This window comes from Bactrocera tryoni, chromosome 2 (genome assembly GCF_016617805.1).
Source record: "Bactrocera tryoni isolate S06 chromosome 2, CSIRO_BtryS06_freeze2, whole genome shotgun sequence".
Lineage (NCBI taxonomy): Eukaryota > Metazoa > Arthropoda > Insecta > Diptera > Tephritidae > Bactrocera > Bactrocera tryoni.
In genome coordinates this window covers 59,091,446-59,113,024 of record NC_052500.1, presented here as the reverse complement: position 1 = coordinate 59,113,024, position 21,579 = coordinate 59,091,446, and the positions used below count along the sequence as shown (strand labels likewise).

Sequence of the window (21,579 nt, the reverse complement as noted above, 5' to 3'; positions counted from 1 at the left end):
CGCTCCGGAAGGCCTGTCGTCGAGAATAGCGATAAAATCGCTGAATTGGTCGAAAGAAACCAGCATAGTAGCAGACGTAGCATCGGTCAAGAGCTGGGCATGAGTCATCAAAAATTCATTTCAATTTCAATAAAAAAAAAAAAAATTCAATAAAAATACCGCAAAACTTTTTTGACAGCCCATTATATAGTATTGGCAAAAATCGGGTTGATACTACGACAACTACCATATACTATATATAATGATTTTCGTTTTTCTAACAAACCTTATACCGAATATGTCGGTCAGTGTATGAATTAGAATAATATATGTGACCTGGTCTACGAAAAGGGGGCTTAGGTGTCAAAAAAAGGAGAACAATTAATGAGATAACGAGAAACTGACGATTATTTTTAACAGCTTTTCCCAGAAAACTAGTTTTCGCACGTTAGCCCTCTTTTCGTAGACCAGGTCACATACATATGTATATAAAATTGCTTAGATTCCGATCTTCTGGTTAAGGTTTTATTCTTTTATGTATTTCTCTGGCTTTGATTCTTGCAAGTTGTAAGAGTATAAAATTTGCGGTTGCACCCGAACTAAGTTTCTCTTTCTTCTTATAAGTAAATATGCACTTATTAATTTTAATATCTTTTTTTTGCAGACGAACCAAGGAGAATTCTTCATATACTTGCGCCGCTTAAAGCCATTAGGCATTCAGCAATATACTATGTATATGACAGCATAAATATATTCAAATTGTATTTAGATTTGTAATGCAAATTACTTTGTGATATTTAAAAACAAAAAACACTCATTTTAATTGAACTGAAGCTTCAACATTAAAAAGTTATATTTTGAAAATTGTGTTGAAACAACAAAAAAACCAAAGATTTTTATAATTTCACAAAAAAGTGTTGTAAGTTGGAAACAATTAGCAAACTAAACGATATTAGACACGTGGTCAAAGTTGCCAATTACAAATAAAACATTGAAATGGCTGAACAAGTGGAACAATCGCTGAACAATCAACAAAATGACGCGCGTAAAATACGCAAATCACCGGAATTTCAACCGATGCCCAATCTCACACCTGGCGCCATACTCAGAGAACGCAGTTTTGTGCGCACCTCCAATCAACAGGTAGGCAAATGCAATTAATTTCATATACATATGTATAGTAAGTTGATTTTGAATGGAAAACACATTCTCGAGGTGTTATGAATACATAACACAAATGTCTGCATACACATATGCATATGTTTATACATACTTAAATACATATGTATATGAGTTTTCTTCACTTTCGAAACTTGTGCAATTTGTGTGATTTAGGTTTTTCGGATACATTTATTTAGAGAACACTCGTTACCGCAAAATTTACCGAACATTAAGCATGAGGTTATGTTTAATTTCTTTCTCTGAGTACCTATTTCACAGGGTGGCTAAAAGTACCATCAATCGATCCAAGTTAAACTGTATTCGAGCTATTCACCTTTAGATCTCATGTAGGCCATGTTTTAGAAAAAAACTTTGAAGCCTCAAAACTTAAAGTAGAGTATGGGTAAATGAAGCGTCGGTGGTCTTATATTACTGCAGTAAGGAAGCTAACTGAAAATTAAGTAGTTCGTTCTATAAAACATGCTGTACGTGTAAGACGAGCGGCTTTATCCCTGAAAGGACATTAGTTGAAGTATATAGTGTTGTGTGCAATACTCTTCATGTTGACTAATGGTGAGTAGCGGGGGATAGCGGGCTAATGATTTTTCAATTAAAATAGTGCTTTTGGTTTCTTGACGCTTTTTGGGAATGAGCCGAATAAAGCTGCGTTGTAAAATCCTAACATATTATTAGTAAATTTCTAATCACCCTATTTAAAATTAATAATGAAGTCCTTTGTCGATTTTGTTTCAATCGTGTGAAAAAATGCCAAATTAATCACCAAGTTCAAATATAAGAAGGCTTTAGAAATATTTTTTAATATGTTTTCAAGGTGTCAGTAGGGTAATCTTTTGTATTTTTTTTTTTTTTGTTTTTTTTTTTGCATTTTCTGTTCTCTTATACTCTTAGAATTAATGTAGAAACCCACTTTACCATTGGAAGGTTTCGAAAAGACCCAAAAATAATAATACCGCTCGACGTTCGGAGCGCTCGGAGTGCACACCTCAAACTTTAAAGGCGTTTTTCTCAAATCACACTTTTTTAAACTGGCGGACATGATTCCGGTCGAACTACTCAACCGATTTGCTTATTTCTTTTTAATGTTCACAAAACGCCTGGCTATCGTCCCAACGTCTTTTTATAATTTATTGATAGCACTATGACAAAATTTATGTAAAACAGGAAAAACGTTAACTTCGGCTGCACCGAAGGTAATATACCCTTCACAGGTGCATTTCTTTTAGTAATTATGTGTCCAGTTTGTATGGAACCTATATGCTATACATAGTAATCCGATCTGAACATTTTTTCGGAGATTATGTTCGTGAAGATACCACGCATTTGACGTGAGTGACGAAAGTTTTCCATACAAGCGCTTGATTTCGATCTTTCGGTTTGTATGGCAGCTATATGCTATAGTGAGTCGATTTGGACAAATTCTTTCGATATTACATTATTTCTATAAACAATAACTCATACCAAATTTCGTGAAGATATATTGATAAATGAGGAAGTTTCCCATGCAAGTATTTGATTCCGATCACTCAGTTTGTATGTCAGCTCCGATATCAGCAGTTCTGACAAATGAGCAGCTTCTTGAAGAGAAAATGACATTTACAAAATTTCAAAACGGTGTCCTAAAAACTGAGGGACTAGTGCGTATATATACAGACAAGCAGACGGACAGACAGACAGACGGACATGGCTAAATCGACTCAGCTCAACATACTGATCATTTATATATATACTTTATAGGGTCTCCGACGCTTCCTTCATCGTGACAAACTTAATATACCCTGTTCAGGGTATAAAAACATGGGGAAAAATTTAAAAAAAAACGTTAATTACTGTTTTATTTATCAACATTTTTTCATGATTCTAGTAGGGAAGATAACCATTCACGTACTTTTTAAGAATAAATTGGGTTTTTGTGTTTCAGATGATCCAAACATGAGACATCGTATCCGCCAGTGAAAAACGCTTCTCATTCACTCAGCCATTTCTCCGACAGATGTCATCAAAAAATTCCGAAAACATTTGTTTATATACTTCACGATATACCTCATGATATGTGAAAAAAGTTCTATTGTAGAATAAAAATTTCTATAAAAAAATGTCAAAAAAATAGGCCAGATTACCCTACTAACCTATTAAAAATTGTTGTCAGCTAAAAATATTTTCCGAAAAAGTGCAAATTTTATCAAAATTTGAACGTCTATGGATGAAAAACACGAAAAATAGCATTATTCAAAGTTCTGTCTATCTGAGGCTATAAACTTCTTTTCGACCTTTCTGGTAATTTGTGAATTTCATCCCAAAAGCACTGCGCCGGCTTGGCGGCCAAAAATAAATCAAACCAATTTTTGATACCACGTTCTGACGTGAATCGTATTCCAGTGAGGACGTTCTGAACCGATCGGAACAAATGGTAGTCAGAAGGCCAAGGACTGAGCCTTAAGGACAGCAAAACTTCCCAGCCGCTGTTTTCCAAATAGCTTTTAACCGGTCTTTCAACATCTAGCCGAGCGTAATTATGGTGGAAAAATATTGCCTCGTCTAGTGGTGAATTCCCGGCGTTTTTCAGCAAACTATTTTTAAAGTGTTGTTGCCGGTAGGGTTCCTCATAACGGTATCAGCTGATTTTAGAAGCTAATAATGCAGTACGCCCTTCTGATCCCATCATTTTGAGAATTGTGGAACTTCAGAATTAGCGTGGCTTCTAGTTCCTAAATTTTATATACTTAATATCGAAGGTATTTTGTAAAAATTCACTTTTGTTCGAACCACCTCATGAAACTTGTAGGTAGGTAGATTAAGGGGGGCGGCAGAACATCCTTGGCCCCGGGCGCCCGAAGTTGTAGCTACGCCACTGATTTTTTGCATTTAGGGGTGTAGGAATGGATCTATTTTTCATCAACAGTTATAATCTGATACAAAAACGACTTATTTTTGCAGCATTCAAGCAACATTTCTGAGATGCAAAATCGTCTTTCAACTTTTCTTTGCTTTAATTCACATAGCATTTACTTTTCTTGCATTTGAATGTATTTAGCAAACCACTTTTAGAAAGTTCGCTCAGATAGAGCATTTTCATCATAAACTTCCACCAAAGTGCAATGACTTTGCTAGAGTTTTATTTATATTAAAGTAATGATGAAGAACATCCCGCGAAAACACTTTCCCTGGTATAAAGTTGGACATACTTGTATTTAAGTTAAAAAAATGCTGTTGTTTGTGCTTCAAATGAATGACAGAAAAAGAGCACAAGGGCAGTAGCTCTCCAACGCATGCTAAGAATATAGGAACAATGAAATAATAATCAAGTTATTCTACTGTTCTTTAGAACTACTCTAAATTTGTCTGATAAACTTTACTCTCCAGATTCACTTACTGGAATGCATCATTCCTTGTTTGGAAAACTTTTTTATTTAAAAAGTAAATTTCACGAAATTTGGCAAATATTATTAGCCAATACATACATCGCTCCAAGTTTCAAATAAATTGTTCAGATGTAACTACTACTATTAGCAAAAATAGTATGACTTTGTTCATACATAATTTTAAAATTCTTAATTTATTCTTCAAAATCTATGTAATCCACCTCAAAGTAATACCTCTTGTCCCAATACACCAGAGCCGACGTTTTTAGTCTATAATATAGTCTATAGTCTTCAATGCGTGTAGTAATTCACGTTTAATGTCTTTAACTGACTCGAAACGGTTTCCCCGTAGCGGTCGTTTGAGACCCGGAGCTAAATCAGGTGATTACGTAGGTTGCGACACGACATTGTTTGAAAATTTGGCGAAAAACTTTCGGAAATTAAATGCAGTATGCGACGGTGCATTATCATGGTGGGAAAACCAAGACTTGTCGGCCCATAATTTCATCCTCTCTTTACGAATAGCTTCGGGCAAACGATACATAATACTCAAATAGTATTTCTTGTTGACAGTTTGGCTGGTCGGAAGGAATTCGGAGTGCACCACGCCTCGATAATCGACGAAAATTGTCAACATAACCTCTCGCTTTGACTTGCTAAACGTGGTTTTTCGGATTCGGTTTACCTTTGCCACGATATTCGGTCGGTTGATCGTCTGTTTCCAGGTCCAATTCTCATCGTAAGTAATAATACGTTGCCTGACATCCTGGTAGTCGGAAAGCATTGTTTCACAGACGTTGATTTTGGAACCAATCGTTTTTTCACTTTTTTAGGCCTAAATGATCTTTCAAAATGGTTTTCACTGATCCTTCTGATATTCCAACAATGTCAGTAAGGTCTCTGACTATAAATAGGCGATTCTCAAGCACCAATTCTTTTATTTTATTAACGTGTTGATCATCAGTTGATGTTGATGGCCGTCCTGAACTTGGTTCGTCACCACGCCTTCTCGACCTTCTTTGAATCATTTATACCAATCAAAAACACTTTCTCGCGAAAAACAATTATAACCGAAGGCCTTTTCCAACATTCTGAACGTTTTAGGCACCAGAAATTTGAGTCCTCATATAAAATTTAATGGAACATTTTTGTTGAATAATTTCACTCATCGTAAAAATCGCTGAATGCAATGTGTACTTCAGAAAGGTAAGCGTATACTAAACACTAATGATCATTTTGACGTGAGATGTGGACGAATGGGTTTTTGCGCGAAATTTAAATTAAAATGTCTCACAGTAGTATTATAGCATATACATAGTTGCCGTAGAACTGACCACAGAGATTGTTATCCAAAACATCGCTACATTCTGCGATCAAAACGGATCACTATAACCTATATCTGCCATACCCACTGAGCGATCAAATGCACCAGTAAGAGTTTTATAGCTTCGGTGCAGCCGAGGTTAACGCTTTTTCTTGTTATTATTGTAGTACAACAACATATTTATATCAAAATTTTAAATTAGGCACCATTAAGTTTACAGATCTAACGAAAGTTTTAGTTTTTCAAATATAATAAAATTTTATATAAAGAATATTCAAATAATTTACTCTTAACTGCTTTTACAGAATATCAACAAAAGGCGCAGTCTCGCTTTCAATGTACAAACTGCTGCAAATCAACACGGGCAAATGCGTGGAAAACCTGCTATAGACATCTATAGACCACCGAGTAAGTGTGAAGCTCTTAATATGTTTGACAAGCTTATACTAAAAGTGTTATTTAGAAATAACCAGATATAATTAAAATGCCAATAAAAATTAAGTTTCAATACTTTAGAGCTAAAGTATTCGAAAACATGAAAATCTCATTGGTTCACATACGTCTCCCCTTATAAAAGCTTCTTGTCTTTAGTGCTTTGTGAGGCTATAGAAGTTTAGAAAAGAGAGTGGCTCAAGACGAAAAAAGCTGTTATACATACATTTAGCTGCGTTTAACGTTTATAGCCGCATATCAGCGATATTTCTTTGTTTTAATTGGATATGTTAGAAGTTTTTTTAAAAACAGTAGACCACCTGAGGAACCGATACGTTAAAATTTACATGAATTACAGTTAACAGAGTTTCCACACACATTTTTATCTAATTTGCAGGCAATTTTCATTTATGTTAAGAAATATTTTCGAGGGTTTGGAAAATTTCTGCAATGATAAGTAGAGAAAAGAACCACTATTGCTGGATATAACATGAATAAGGTTTAGACGTTAAGAAAGGATCATTATAATTCAGTGATTATTGGTTTGCTTAAATTATATTCTATATACAATATTTTATTCGGGGATATATCCATGATTAAATCTATGACACAGTGTTTTCCCATTTTTTGAATTAATTGATTGACCAAACATGGATGCAATCAGGTTAAGAAAAATTTCCCTAAGGTTGATTAGAGTTTAGTTTGATCCAGGCAATATATTGTTAGATTTTATTATATGATTCTGAAAAACCGAAGGACCTAAAAACCGACTTTTTATTTTATTGCATAATTTATTTCTTATGTACATATATGAGGACCTTGCGCTATAGCTTTTTGGACTCACCCAACATTAATGAACAACTCTAATGCTTTCTTTTTTTAAGCCAGGCGTTTTCGTTTTTAAAAGCTGCGCTAACTTAAATAGTGTCTACTCCAAGCGGCTTCGAATGCTTCAGCTGTTACATTGCATGTGCTCCACTTTTCGAAATTCACTTCAAAATGAAATTGCCGACACTTTCTTAATCGTAGCATTTTTTCCTTTCTGTATTTTTCCGAAATTTCACACCATTTGCATACCGCATCCCACACCCATCTACGAAAACGTACTATCTGTGTTTATCATATTCGATGGTACAATTTACCACAATGATCGAATGCAATTCGAAATGTGTTTGTGGCAAAAAAAATCTGTTCTAAATGCATGAAATACCCAGATGTTCGCAATGATGGCGGCTCTTCACCGGCAACCTTAAATAGGTTAAACATTAATGCGCAGGAGTTCCAAATGGGTAGTACGAATGCCGCGCGCACCACACCTCCACGTGGAGATGGAAATAGGGCTGGAGATAGTCGGTAAATACTGCCTGTCGCAAGGCTTTGCTAATAGAATTTCGCTTTCGATTTTTCATTTACAGAACTTAACTTCAACCTACAACATTCTTCCAGTTCATCGGCGGTTATTTATCCAACGGCGACTTCACCTCAAGGCTTAGTACCACAATCGAAATCATCGGTAGCACTGCATCAGCAAATGCAATATATGGCAGCCACAAATGCGATGGCCAATCGTCGACAGGCGGGGCTCTCCCTGGGCAGTATGCCGATGACAACGAACCCGATCGGCAACAAGATGCATCATGTGGGCGCTCATCGACCCATTTTGGTCACACATTCACATCCGTTGGCCGTGAATCGGTTTTCGGGTGGTGTGTCACAACAAATACCACTAATTAACTCACCATCCAGTGGCAATATATTACACGTATGTATAATACGCTTTATCAGTTACGTATTTCTAATATTATTATGAATTAAATAAATTTATATTTGCAGCAAACAGCGAATACGAATCGTGTAAAATTCGCCAATGAACCACACAAACATCACAGCCATAAGAATGGACAAAATCATCTAAGTCACGACTATCAACAGCAGCAACAACAATTGAATGCCATGTCACAATATGCCGCCGCCAATGGCATCAGCGATTCATATATAAATGTGAGCCCGCTACAGCGTTCGAAATCTTTGTCTTCCGCAGATGCATTGACACGCGGCATTGCTGGCCTTGGGTTGGCTTTGGGCAACGAGGTGACCGACATCGGTCAATTCAGCCCTGACATACAGGCATTGATCGATACAGCTTTGGACGATCCAAATAAATTGAATTCGCGCGCTCTTATGGAACTGACGTCACACTTCATTAAACGTGCCGTTGAGGGTCGTCGCTATGCTTTGCCCATCTCACGTCTCTGTCTAAATATTATAGCCAAGGAGCAGAAAGAGACTTTCTTGGAAGCCCTCTTGAATACTTGCCGACAGTGGTATCAGGAGCGTGAAAAGGTAAATAAACTGTACATTTATTTTGATCGTAGCTACCAAGTTGGCGTGTCAAAAAGTTGTTAAAAACAAGTAAGGAAGAGCTAAGATCGGTTAAAACCGAACATTGAATACCTTCAGGTACATAAAGCCTGTTAGTTATATGGGTTCTAGGGCGAGTTTTGCCTGATTTTATGCATTATAAGCACAAATATCAACCGTTATAAGAAAAACGCGCACTCTCAATTTTATTAAGATAACTCACATATTGACCGTTGTATGCGGTATAAAGTAACCCGAAAGTTGGAAACCTTTTTACTAGGTATATGGTGGCTAAAGGAAGATCCCACTCAACCCATTTGTCGCACACAGACATACAACTATTAGGAAAGAATTCTGAATCTGACACAATGACCTATATTATCGATGAAAAGTCAACTATAGGTACTGGAGTCCACTTATTCGGTATCTAAGGACTGGAACAGTTTTTTTTAGACTTGGACAATAGGAGTTTCTGATAGCTCTTTGGCCTTTTGTCAAGTGAGGTGTCAGCCTGGCCTTTGGCAATATAGATCATAATAAAGACTGCCCTCTGGTACCGCCTTTTCCTCGCCTGATTTGGGGATTTCTCTTCTTGCGTTGCTCATCTTTTTTAGGCGCCAGTGTACTTTGGTTGGTATTCATGGCTGCTCTGGAGGTGGGAGTTCCATATTTATACTATGAGTTCTTTGGCTGGTACATCCGGGAGTACTCTTAATCGCCTTTTAACTGGAGGCAAGGAGGGTATCATCGCGAACTTCGTTAGGGGTCCTGGAGTCCTATAGGTCATTATCATTGGCTGAATACCTTGGCTTACGGTGCTGCTGTTATGGGTATCTTCATACTTCCACAATAGGGAATGGGCGTAAGACCGAAGGTTTATTCGTCCATTTCCCATTGTAGCCATTGTAGCATTTATGAGGTATCCCTCTTACTTCGTAAATGTAATAAGTGTACCCATTTGGATTGCATGCATTACAATTAGTTAAGCCACGGCAAGGCCACCAACGCTGAAGAAGTTTTTAACAACAACATATTTTTTCTCTTTCAGTTACTATACTCCATACAAGGCATGAAATCGCCATCCCGTCTACGCTTTACCGCTTTCATGGCTTTCCTTACCGAAATGTTCTGTCAACTTAAGCGTCGTCAATTACAACTTCGTACTCAACGTGAAGGTGCACCACCACCATTGGTCTTACTGACGTTACTATCCAAATGCTGCGAAGACTGTGTCAAGCCACCTGTGCGTTCGCTGTCCGAGGTGAGTATACATACATACTTTATAAGTCAAGTCGAAATATAAAGCAAAAGGCTAAAACCGGAAACAATTTGTATACGTTGAAGAAAAATTTACACAATACACAACAATAAAACTTTCTGAACTATGGTGAAAGGCTTCTACAGGCTTTTATCATCAGTCTTAAATAAATGAAATTTTAAATTAAGATTGAATAACTAAACTTCGAGTCAATCTTAAGGCGTACGGAATTCCTGTAATGACCATACAGTTTGCATGTAATGCCAGTATGTTATGCCCTGAGGCCGCCAACCGTCTTTTCGAGACCGTGTGAGTAGAGTAGCTTGCGTGTTTTCCTTCGGCTACTTTGACATGATCGCATCTGCATGCCCTTAAGGATATTCCATCTCACCCTGATACGTCTGTTAGCACTTACAGAAATTTCATTATGTGTCCTTTTTAGCGACTTGCGTATTTCCTGAACTGGGACGGTAGCCAAGTGGATGGCACATTTAGTAATCGTACCTACTATTTTTCTTCCCGGACACAATGCGATGTGGGATTAATTACCCGTCTCATCAGCTTTTCTAACTCCTGTAACCTTATTGTTGTAATAGGGCGCCTTGAGATCTAGCTTCACTTTTTGTCTTGAAACTTTCTCACCAAGCTAAACCGATCCCCTGCTTATCGAGCTATGCCCAAAGATTCTTGTGGAAAACTCACCTAATGCTGCAGAGTTTTCTATTGCAATGTTAGTTGGTGTCAGGTTGCGTAACCTTTCTATTGCAGCCTTTGGGGTGATTCTTAGAGACCCCGTTATGAAAAGAGCAGTGGGCCGCTACATTCGCTACAACGATTTCCTGTATAAGATTTTACTGGCAATGGTACACCACACCAGAGCACTGTAAAACAAGATTGACTTGATTAGTGCTATGTAACAGTAATGCAGAAGGGCAACTGATAGTCTCCATGTTGACGCTTACATCTTTTATATGAGTAGAGAGCACCACTGTCATTTTTCACTTTCCCTTTTCCACATTGTCTTTCCATATCAGTTTGTTGTTCTTAGTTACTGCCAGGTACTTGATATGACCCTTAGTAGTTAACTCTACCGTTGAGACTAGGGGGTTGCTATGACGGCATCTTCCACCTCCTTGTAATGAGCACTATTTCCACCTTACCGGCATTTACCTCTAGGTTAGCGGACATTGCTAGTTGGTGTGTGACTTCAGCGCTGTTCATCACGCTAAAAATTGTGCATAAGAACTTTCCCATCATTAGTTTAGCTACATATGTCATCTATATCAGTTCGAGCGCTCCTACGTCAAATTTATATCAAATTTGATTACACTGTGGAACACGTTTGGGATTATTGTCTGGGGGTTGAGAAATTACATGTCAGGGTAGTTTTTTTTTGTTTTTTTGCCAAAATGTTACAACTAAGCAAAAAACAGCAAGATAAGGAAAAAATTTAAAGGGTCATAAAAAAAACTGACACATACGAACGCCAAACCCTTTGAGGGTTTTACTATACTGACCTAGTGCCATCATAGTAACCTGACTTGGAATTTCTCACCCCCCAGATTAGCTTTTGTACTTTGTTACGAAATTTTACATTGTTCTTTGTTTTTTTTTTTTATTTTTTTTTGCAGATCGAATGCCTTTTCTATGTTCTAACCTGTATCGGGCAAGATATGGAATTGCAGTTGCCGCAACAATTGGAATTGCTATTGTCGCTGGTGCGTGATGCTTTCTTGAATGCAAGTGACGCCGCACCGGCCATTCGTCGCACCTTATTGCAATTAATTGAACTACAAGCGTCACACTGGCAATTGCCCGGAAACACTGTTTTATACTACTATCCATCGGCAAAGTAGTGAAAAGGCCAACACCACTCACAACTCAACTCAACTCAACTACCACTTGAACCAGACTCAACTTTTGTTTGCACTCTTCTTGAAACTGAAACTCCTCAGTGCGCCGGACGCTGCGCAGCGGCTTCGTGTTCACGCAATCATTTCAATTTTTATTATGTACTCATACACTGTATGTGGCACTTTACTGTTAGATTAATATTTATACATATGTACATACATATATGTATGTATGTAGCTGCAGTTGTGCCTTTTATTATATTTATTTTATTATGGAATAAGATAAGAGTGAATAGTTTTTGTGAAAGCATTTATTGAAAATGATGCAAATTGTATTAAAAAAGCTAAGCGCCTGCACTGACTTGCGAAAAGCTTCTAAAAAAGCCAACATTAGTAGTAAATATAGGCTGAAACTATGCATATACATATTAATCGTAATTTCGGAAACGTACTAACCCAAAAGAAAGTCTGTCATAACACACTTTCTTGACACATGACAGAAATAAAATTTCATTTAAAAACAATTTTTACATTTTCATTGTTTAGGAAAAAACGCAATATTTTTTTAATTCGTGTCAGTAAGTTTTAGAACATTTACATACATACACACAAATCGTATATAGCGAACCTATACATTATAATTTTTTAATTGTTTTTCGTCTGTGAAACTTTAGACATTTAACAAAAAAAAATGAAATTTATTTATTTTGTATAATCGTACTCCTATAACTTCATTAAGTTTCTTATGTGTAGAAAGATAGAGAAGCTCAAATTATTTATAAAAATACACAATTGCACTGCACACTCGTATACAAATCATACAAAAATATTATAAAAATATTTCTCTAAGGAAATAAGCGTAAAAACTATTTCTTTAATTAATGCACGTGAAAAATGTTTAACAAATAAAAAATAAGAAAAAAATAAACTTTAAATACTAGTCAGAGAACAAGAAACTAGCGGTACTTTTCTTTAAGAGACACTCGTGAGTAATTAACACTACTTTACTCTTTAACTAACAGGTCTTCTTCGTTATTGGCGTAGACACTGCTTACACGGTTATAGCCGAGTTAACAGGGCGCCAGTCGTTTCATCTTTTCGCAATTCGACGCCAATTCGTGATACCAAGTGCAGTCAAGTACTGCCCCGGCGAGTACTGCGTCGAATATTTTCAGAGCAGGAACGTTTTCATCCATTCGGACGACATGACCCAGCCAGCGTAGCCGCTGTCTCTTAATTCACTGACTAACGCAAATGTCGTCTTATAACTCATACAGCTCATCGTTCCAACAAAAGCGATATTCGCCGTTGCCAATGCGCAAGGAACCATAAATCTTCCGTAAAACCTTTCTGTCGAAAACTCGTAAAGTCGACTCATCAGATGTTGTTATCGTCCATGCTTCTGCACCATATAGCAGGACGGGAATAATGAGTGACTTATAGAATTTGGTCTTTTTTCGTCGAGAGAGGACTTAACTTCTCAATTGCCTACTTAGTCCGAGGTAGCACCTATTGGGAAGAGTTATTCTATTACGACTACGAAGTTATGACTGTCAACAGTGACGTGAGAGCCAAGTCATGAGTGCGACGACTGTTTTTTTGATGATGGGAGATATTTCGTCTTGTCCTCGTTCACAACAAGACCCATTTGCTTCGCTTCCTTATCCAGTCTGGAGAAAGCAGAACTAACGGCGCTGATGTTGAGGCCAATGATATCAGTATCATCGGCGTACGCCAGCAGCTGTACACTCTTGTTAAAGATTGTACCTGCTCTAGTCAGCTCTGCAACCCGAATTAGTTTCTACAGCACTAGATTGAAGAAGTCGCTCAATACCGAGTCGCGTTGTGTGAAACCTCGTTTGGTATCGAACGGCTCGGAGAGGTCCTTCACCATCCTGACGGAATTTTCGGTATTGCTCAACGTCAGTTTACATAGCCGTATTAGTTTTGGGGGATACCAAATTCAGACATAGCGGCTTAAAGCCAACTCCTTTTCATGCTGTCAAAAGCAGCTTTAAAATCGACGAAAAAGTGTATGTCGATCCTCTTTTTACGGGTCTTTCCCAAAATCCGTTGTTGATTTTCCAGGCCTGGAGCCACACTGATAAGGTCCAATCAGTTTGTTGACAGTGGGTTTTAATCTTTCACACAATACGCTCGATAGAACCTTATATGTGACGCGATGTTGAGGAGTCTTATCCCACCGTAGTTGGCGCAGATTGTGTGGTCTCACTTTTTGTGGATTGGGCAGAGCATACTCAAATTCCAACCGTTGGACATACTTTCGCCCGACCATATTCTACTAAGAAGCTGTGACTTGTTGTCGATTGTAACGTTCGAAGTAGGCAGTCTGTTTTATCTCCGCTGAGACACGGCACTCCTCATCGTACCAAGTGTTCTTTTGCCTTTTCCGAAAACCCAGGGTTTCGTTTGCAGCTGTACGTAAGGAGCGTGAAATGCTTTCCCACAGCTTCCTTATACAAAGTTGCTGATGGGTGCTCTCAGAGAGCAAGCTAACTAACAGGTCAGAATTATTTAAAATAATTATAATAATGCCAAATTTGGCAAACAAGACTAAGCCTAGGGCAAAACCCGGCAAGGAGGGGTTGAAGGTGAAAGTTATGTATCTACAGAGAAGCGATCAGTCCATGAAAGACGTAGCTGCAAGTCCAATTGAAGGAAGAACCAAAAATGGGTAATGGGGTGGGTACCGGGATCTATTGCGTGCAGTAGTAACTCAAGCGACTCAGTAATCTGCTGGAATACTGCAGTATCTTCCTGGCTGAAGTCTTTGCGGTCAGAAAAGCTGCTGAGATAGTCAAAAACGCGGAAACCGAACCATTTAAGGAAATACGCAAATCCTACTGACAGACGGATCAGTGTGAGGGCATGCAAATCGCCAAAATCAAAGGTAAGTAAGTGGAAGGGTAACACGCAAGCTTTCTTCTCACACAGTATCGACAAGATTGAGGTACGGCTGTTGACCTAGTCACCGTTCATAAAATATATTATTAACGGTGACATATAGTATATATGTCGAAAGTACAGGAAAGTAGGCATAAGAGTGACGATGAAACACCTCCTTTGCTTTTGTCTGGCTTTATCTAGAACTCGGCTTAGATATCTAGGAGCTTCGCAGTTCAACGGACTGGGTGAAATATCAGAATTAGATACTAAGCCGTCTTGCACAACGTAAACTTCAGCTCGTATTAGTAATGAATCTCTTTCTGTCATTACAAAAGATCTGTAGGCCTATGTATGAATTGACAACCAACCAATATGACCTAACCTAACCTAAAAGCTGTATTCACCTCGCCAAACGTTATAGTTTAAATTGAACAAGCCACTAGTAAAATGAGGTACTTATTTTTACAAAGGAGCAAAGCGGGTGAAAAGAAAATAGGCTATTAGCAATTTAAGAACTATCCACGTCACGAGCTTTAAAGTGATTAAATTCAACCCGGACTGGGTATTGTATATAATACAATTAAATACAATTTCATACCATCGCGGTTGTAAAATTTCAAGTCTCTGTCGTATTTGATTTAGCGCCAAACCGCGTATTTATCGCGGTTTTAGTGGTTTTTAACAGTAAAGTTATATAGAAAGTGGGCATGGTTATCTTCCAATTTCATCAATTTTTACAGTGTCGATAGGGGTGCTTATCGGCTTTATTCATGGCAAATTTGATTTTGGTAACTTAAATGGCTTGGAATATAATATATGTCCATTAAACTTAGTAGAGGTCGAGGCCACGCCCACTTTTTTAAATTATTCGCCCACAGGTGCACCTTGCAACTGCAATCCCCTGTGCCAAATTACAGTTCCATATCTTAATTAAGTACTTAGTTATGGCACTTTATATGTTTTCATTTAATGACGTTTTGTGGGCGTGACGGTGGTCCGATTACGCCCATCTTCGAACTAATCCTTACTCTTTGCCAAGGTGAATGTATTCAAAGTTTCATTACGATATCTCAATGTTTCCTCAAGTTACAGCTTGCACGGACGGATGAACGGATAAACTGACAGTCACCCGTACTCAACTCGTCTCATCATCCTAATCATTTATACGTATATATACAAGATGTGTTCCAAAGTAAACAGGTCTTAAAAAAAACAGAACAAATGGGTTTCTTCGGCAAAATCAATTTATTTTATTCAAAATAGTCTCCTTCTGCTTCAATACAGCTTTTTGCACGGTCCAAAAGCATGTCGAACGAGTGCTTTAGCTCGTTGGCTGGAATGGCCGCCAGTATGCCGGTGCAAGCCTTTTGATTGACCTCTACGTCTGCATAACGCGATCCTTTCATGGGCAAATGCATTTTTCCGAAAAGGATGAAGTCGCACGCCATATCAGGTGAATACGGGGAGTGGTTAATGCTTAAAATGTGATTTTTAGTCAAATAATCGTTTTGAATGTTGGATTCTGAGCAATTTTTGGTCGTCAGTCAATTTGTGCGGAATAAACCATGCTTACACCTTTCATAAGCCCAAATGTTCGGACAAAATGCAATAAATCGATGTTTTGAAGATGTTCAATTCCATTTCCATGAATTTCAACGATGATTTCGGCCGATTTTTGATGAATTCACGCACAGTTTCGATGGAATTTCCGGTAATTACGGATTTTGATTGGCCCACATGTTGATCGTCATTTAAGTTTATGTCCTCACGAACACTTTGAAAACGTTGAAACCACTCGTGCACTTTACTACGGTTTAGGCAATCATCACCATAAGCTAGTTTCATCAATTGAAACGTTTCGGTAAAAGTTTTACCAATTTTAAAACAAAATTTAATGTTGGCTCTTTGTTCGAAGCTCATTTTCGCACCGATAGTACAAACATACTGATACTTAAAACGCAATAACTTCACTTCCAATCAATGAAATGTCATAAAATTCTCGCTGGACAATCGATAAAGATAGCAGATTTTAACGCACCAGTCGTCATATAGATGGCGCCAACAGGGGGTGCTAAATTCAAAAAGTCCTGTTTACTTTGGAAAGCACCTTGTACATAACCCTTTATCTAACTCGATTAGTTTTAGGTGAGACATACAACCGTTAGATGTTCAAAACTATTATGATATGTAACAACATGTTTGTAAGAGTATAACAACGGTGCCTAGTTGATAACTGCATTTGATGTGTAAATTATTGTATTGTTAAAATTGTTAAACATTGTTATTTTTTAGTGCAGGTTAAAAGCTGAAATACATTTTGACAAACAAGCAACCGAAAATTGTAATTAAACTTCCCGGGTAAAAGATATTTCAAAAACTTCAAGGTATTTTTCTAAGATGTCCTTAATTACTATGCCAAATATACCATCTGTCAACCAGTTTGTTTACAGCAGCTGCTTAAGTCGGTACACCTCAGTAGTGCGTTGTGATTTTAACGAAGTGTAAAAATATCGAAGAAAGAATTCGCTTCAAATTTTGTATTTCTAACAAAATTTCGTATGCGAAAGCGTTGCGAATGTTGGAAAGGGCTTACGTTGATCCAGCCTTATAAAAAACACAAGCCTACGAGTGGTTAAAAGCCTTCAAAGACTGTCGAGAGAACGTTGAGGACATGCCTCGTTCCGGACGGCCATCGACCTATTCAACTGATAAAAATATTAAAAAAATGAAACATCTCCATGTACAAGTTTTTTTTTCGTTCACTGCATATTTTTTCAGGTGTTATAGATGACCACCGAAAAAAGAATATTAATGAGTTACAAGGCTAAAGGCTAGCACATATAACTTTAATTTTGAAAGTTAAAAAAATTCAATATACTTTAAAAACTATCAGCGTTATTATACATATATGTGTATAACTAATTATACGCCTAAAATATACTGCTGAATAAAAATAAACTAAAAATATAAGCAAAATAATTAGGCGAAACAATTTTTCGCCTACTTACTTGCCAGCGCCTATTTAAATCAACTAAGAAACACGGCCAATCTTTGTAATGGAATATTTTCAATTTGGTGCGGACATGTTTGCATACTTACTTTCATTAACATTTTGTTATTTTATTACAGGAAGAACACGCCAAAGCTGGTGAAACGGAAAGCCACATACGCAAATATGCATGAGCGAAAGTAATATTTACAACAGTAAACAAAATATACAATATTATAAACAGAAATACATAGTTACATATAAGTATATGATAATAGTTTTGTGCTAATTTTACACTATAACCAACGAAAAGTTGTGATAAATATAGCTAAGTACGAATATTAAATGCTTCAAAGTGGGAAATGCTTTAGGTGAGCCAACTAAGTTGAGGAAGTGTATCGATGGGGATGCAACCAAGCGTTTGGTGCCTGGCTGTTGATAGACATGCTATTGGATTTTGGTATGCGCACATATACATATACATATGTATGTATTTCTTTCTATGTGTCAGTATTTGTAGCAATAAAACGCCAATGTTATGTGAAAAACGCCGTACCGAAGAGAGTTATAGCTTCGATAAGCGCTAAAATCACTTTCAGTATGACTTAACAAACGTTGAAATGCATATGCACTTACATAAATAACAGTACATTGCATATTATCGATGTTATGCGTGTGTATGCCTGAAAAGCGCAGGCGCATGCGCAACATACAAACTGGAAAACTATTGAAAATAAAACGCGAACGCTAGAAAATCGCAAATATGTAGATCCCTTTATGTGTATAGGTGCTTATAACTGTGTGGGTGGGAGTATATGTGTGCATATATGTAGATATGTATGCGTAAATGCATTTGGCGCTAAATCAAACACGACGGGATAGAGCATTTGCCTTGCACTTGAGCTTAACGCCAACTATTTACATATACACAGTTGAATACATACGTACATATGTACATATAAAACATACATATGTACATATGTATGTGCATAACATAAAAACTCTAAAAAGTTACGCTAGAGCGAAGTGCGTGTTTGGCGCGCTACACATACATACATACGCCCACACACACACACACACACACATATGTGTGTACCTTTTAGGTGTTGCAGGGAATTAATCGTTCTACTTTTATGCGCATTCGCAATGCTGCCGGAATATCCAACGTTGGTTATAAATAACGAAATGATGTGCAACACGTCAAACAGTTTGTATATCGGCGGCAAGGCGTCAAGTACTTTGTCGTGCAAAGTGGATTATTTTTCGAAGTAAACACACATACATATGTATGTAATAACCGCGAACTAACAACGCGCTCACTCATTTGGATTAAACAGTTGCAGACGCGGCAAGCAACACGCGCAAGGACAATATGGACCCGCAGCCATCGATTGTAATTACAACCGTTATTCAAATCACGACAGCGCTTTTAGCACTACTCTCCCCTACTTTTATCTTTTTCATCCCCACAGTATCAACACCGACAGCGCCGACTACGACCGCTGCTTTTGCTCTTTTTCCTTTGCTACTTCGCCAGCAGCCAAGCTAAAAGGACTACACGTCGCCTGCCGCGCGATGAGATACACGAGTATGCGATACATCACTACAACTATGCCGAACGTGACGTGAAGGAGGCGAGCGGCAGCGTAGCAGATTTGCATGCGGATGAATCGAGACGCGTGGAAGTTCAGGTGCCATCACCGAAGGGCAGCAATAATGGTGGTACAACACGGGACAAGCGTGGCACTAAGAGAATTCGACATATCGTGCATTTGGTTAAAACGGCACAGCAGAAGCGGAAGAAGCCATTGACAACACCACGAAACGATAACCAGCAGTATCGTCAGCAAAATGCAGTTGATGGTGATACAAAACCATATCACACCTACGAAGAGGTGCATGAGCATGTTATGGAGCCAGCAGAAGAGGACGAGTCCGCGCAAAAGTCTTCGCATGCACACACGTCCGGCTCTAAAACGAAAATACATACGCAAAAGGAACCGCTATCAGAGGTATCTTCGAATAGCTATGCTACGCATGCTCTTCTCAAGCCACATTCGGTGAAAACGGCACAGCAAAAGAAAAAAACGCCACTGCCGACAACAAGAACCAATAACCGGCACCAAAATGTATATGAAGGTGATACAAAGCCATACCACAACTACGAGGAGATGCATGAGCATGTGATGGAGGCAGCAGAAGAGCAGGAGTCCGCCCAAAAGCATACCTATGTGGCTTCGTCGGCGCATGCGCATACGTTCGGTTCAAAAGCCAAAGCACACGCGCAAAATGAACCTCTACCGGAGGCTACTTCGGAAAGTTATGCTACGCATGCTTTTCTCAAACCACCAGAGGAACCGCAAGTTGAACCACACATGAGTAGCACGGAGCATCATGAACATGAAATTCTCGAGGAAGAGGAGCATCATCATGTTGAGAAAGTTAAGGTGAAGCATCATCATCACCATCATCATCATAATCATGTTAAGGAAATCATTAAAAAAGTGCCCGAACCATATCCCGTCGAGAAGATCGTACATGTGCCTGTAGAGAAGATAGTCGAAAAATTGGTGCATGTACCCAAACCTTATCCGGTGGAGAAAATTATTGAGAAGAAGGTACCATATCCGGTAGAAAAGATTGTCGAAAAGGTCGTTGAGAAGAAGATACCATATCCGGTGGAAAAAATTGTCGAAAAGATCGTGCATGTGCCGATTGAAAAGATTGTGCATGTGCCAAAACCGTATCCTGTAGAGAAAATTGTCGAGAAAAAGGTACCGTATCCAGTAGAAAAAATAGTTGAAAAGATTGTTGAGAAAAAGGTACCATATCCGGTTGAGAAAGTTGTCGAGAAAGTTGTACATGTGCCGAAACCATATCCAGTTGAAAAAGTGGTTGAGAAAATCGTCGAGAAGAAGATTCATGTACCTGTGGAAAAAATTGTCGAGAAAGTTATACATATACCCAAACCGTTTCCGGTAGAGAAAATTGTTGAAAAGATAGTGCATATACCAAAACCATTCCCAGTGATAAAGCACATACCATACCCAGTCGAAGTTAAAGTACCCGTGCACATCGAAAAGCCGGTGCCATATCCAGTGGAGAAGAAAGTACACGTACCTTATAGAGTCGAGGTGGAAAAGAAGGTGCCGGTACCGTATAAAGTGGAAGTGGAAAAGAAAGTGCCCGTTTTTATACACGCACCACATGTGTCTCATGAACCCTACAAGTTCGAACACAACGAACACGAGCACAAAGAGGATGCACACGAGCATCATGAAGAGAAACACGATTACGAAGAGCACAAACATTTTGAACATCATGACCTCTCCGGATATCCCACCAATCAGAATGCCAATTACGCTAGGTTACAACAACAGCAACCTAGGCATATAACAAATGGCGCTAAAGCAGTGTTAGCTAAAGCGCATACACCCGCAGCGGCTGCAGCGATACGCGCCGAACTGCTGCACCAGCAAGTACAAAATTTTGGATATAAAATCGCCACCAGCACTACGCCAACTGATCTAAATCAATCTTCTAGCGAAAATAAACCGCAAATTGTGCATTTTGAGCCTAAACCGGAAAATAAATTCGGTGTTAAACAATCTACACCGGCAACACCGTCAGATCTCGAGCCATCCGCCTCGGAAAACAAACCGGTCGTAAAACATTTTGAGCCAACGGCACTACCCTTTCGAATACACGTAGATGATGGAGCGACAGCGGGAGATGGCGGTTCATCGTTAGGTGGACCAACAACCGCCAATGATATGCAAGCTCAGGCCAGCACTCATAGTTTCCGTATGCTGGCGCGTCTCCAACCTATCGCGATGCCACTGCAGGTATATCAATTGCATTCTATGCCGTTCCAACAACCACTCGGTTTCTCATTGCCTGCCATACGGGCGGTAGTGCCGAGCAGCACGCCCTGA

At 38.5% G+C, this 21,579-nt stretch overlaps 2 protein-coding genes across 3 annotated transcripts in view; both read left to right on the top strand.

Moving 5' to 3' along the window:
• Window positions 1-12,272, top strand: part of LOC120767205 — a 59,726-nt gene extending 47,454 nt beyond the window's left edge. Inside the window, exons 2-8 of one of the 2 annotated variants that reach the window (XM_040093013.1) lie at window positions 644-1,122; window positions 6,150-6,252; window positions 7,491-7,629; window positions 7,723-8,038; window positions 8,110-8,619; window positions 9,686-9,898; window positions 11,527-12,272. In XM_040093013.1, the coding sequence (XP_039948947.1) occupies window positions 976-1,122; window positions 6,150-6,252; window positions 7,491-7,629; window positions 7,723-8,038; window positions 8,110-8,619; window positions 9,686-9,898; window positions 11,527-11,751 (1,653 nt within the window). In that variant the 5' untranslated portion in view covers window positions 644-975 and the 3' untranslated portion in view covers window positions 11,752-12,272. Of the gene's footprint in view, window positions 1-643; window positions 1,123-6,149; window positions 6,253-7,490; window positions 7,630-7,691; window positions 8,039-8,109; window positions 8,620-9,685; window positions 9,899-11,526 lie in introns of both variants that reach the window. The other variant, XM_040093014.1, reaches the window with a different exon arrangement.
• A 6,744-nt stretch (window positions 12,273-19,016) lies between these two features.
• LOC120768791 (titin-like) lies at window positions 19,017-21,579 on the top strand. The gene is made up of 3 exons (XM_040095547.1): window positions 19,017-19,037; window positions 19,117-19,539; window positions 19,816-21,579. Exons 1-3 carry the CDS (start codon window positions 19,017-19,019, stop codon window positions 21,577-21,579), a joined length of 2,208 nt encoding a protein of 735 aa, XP_039951481.1.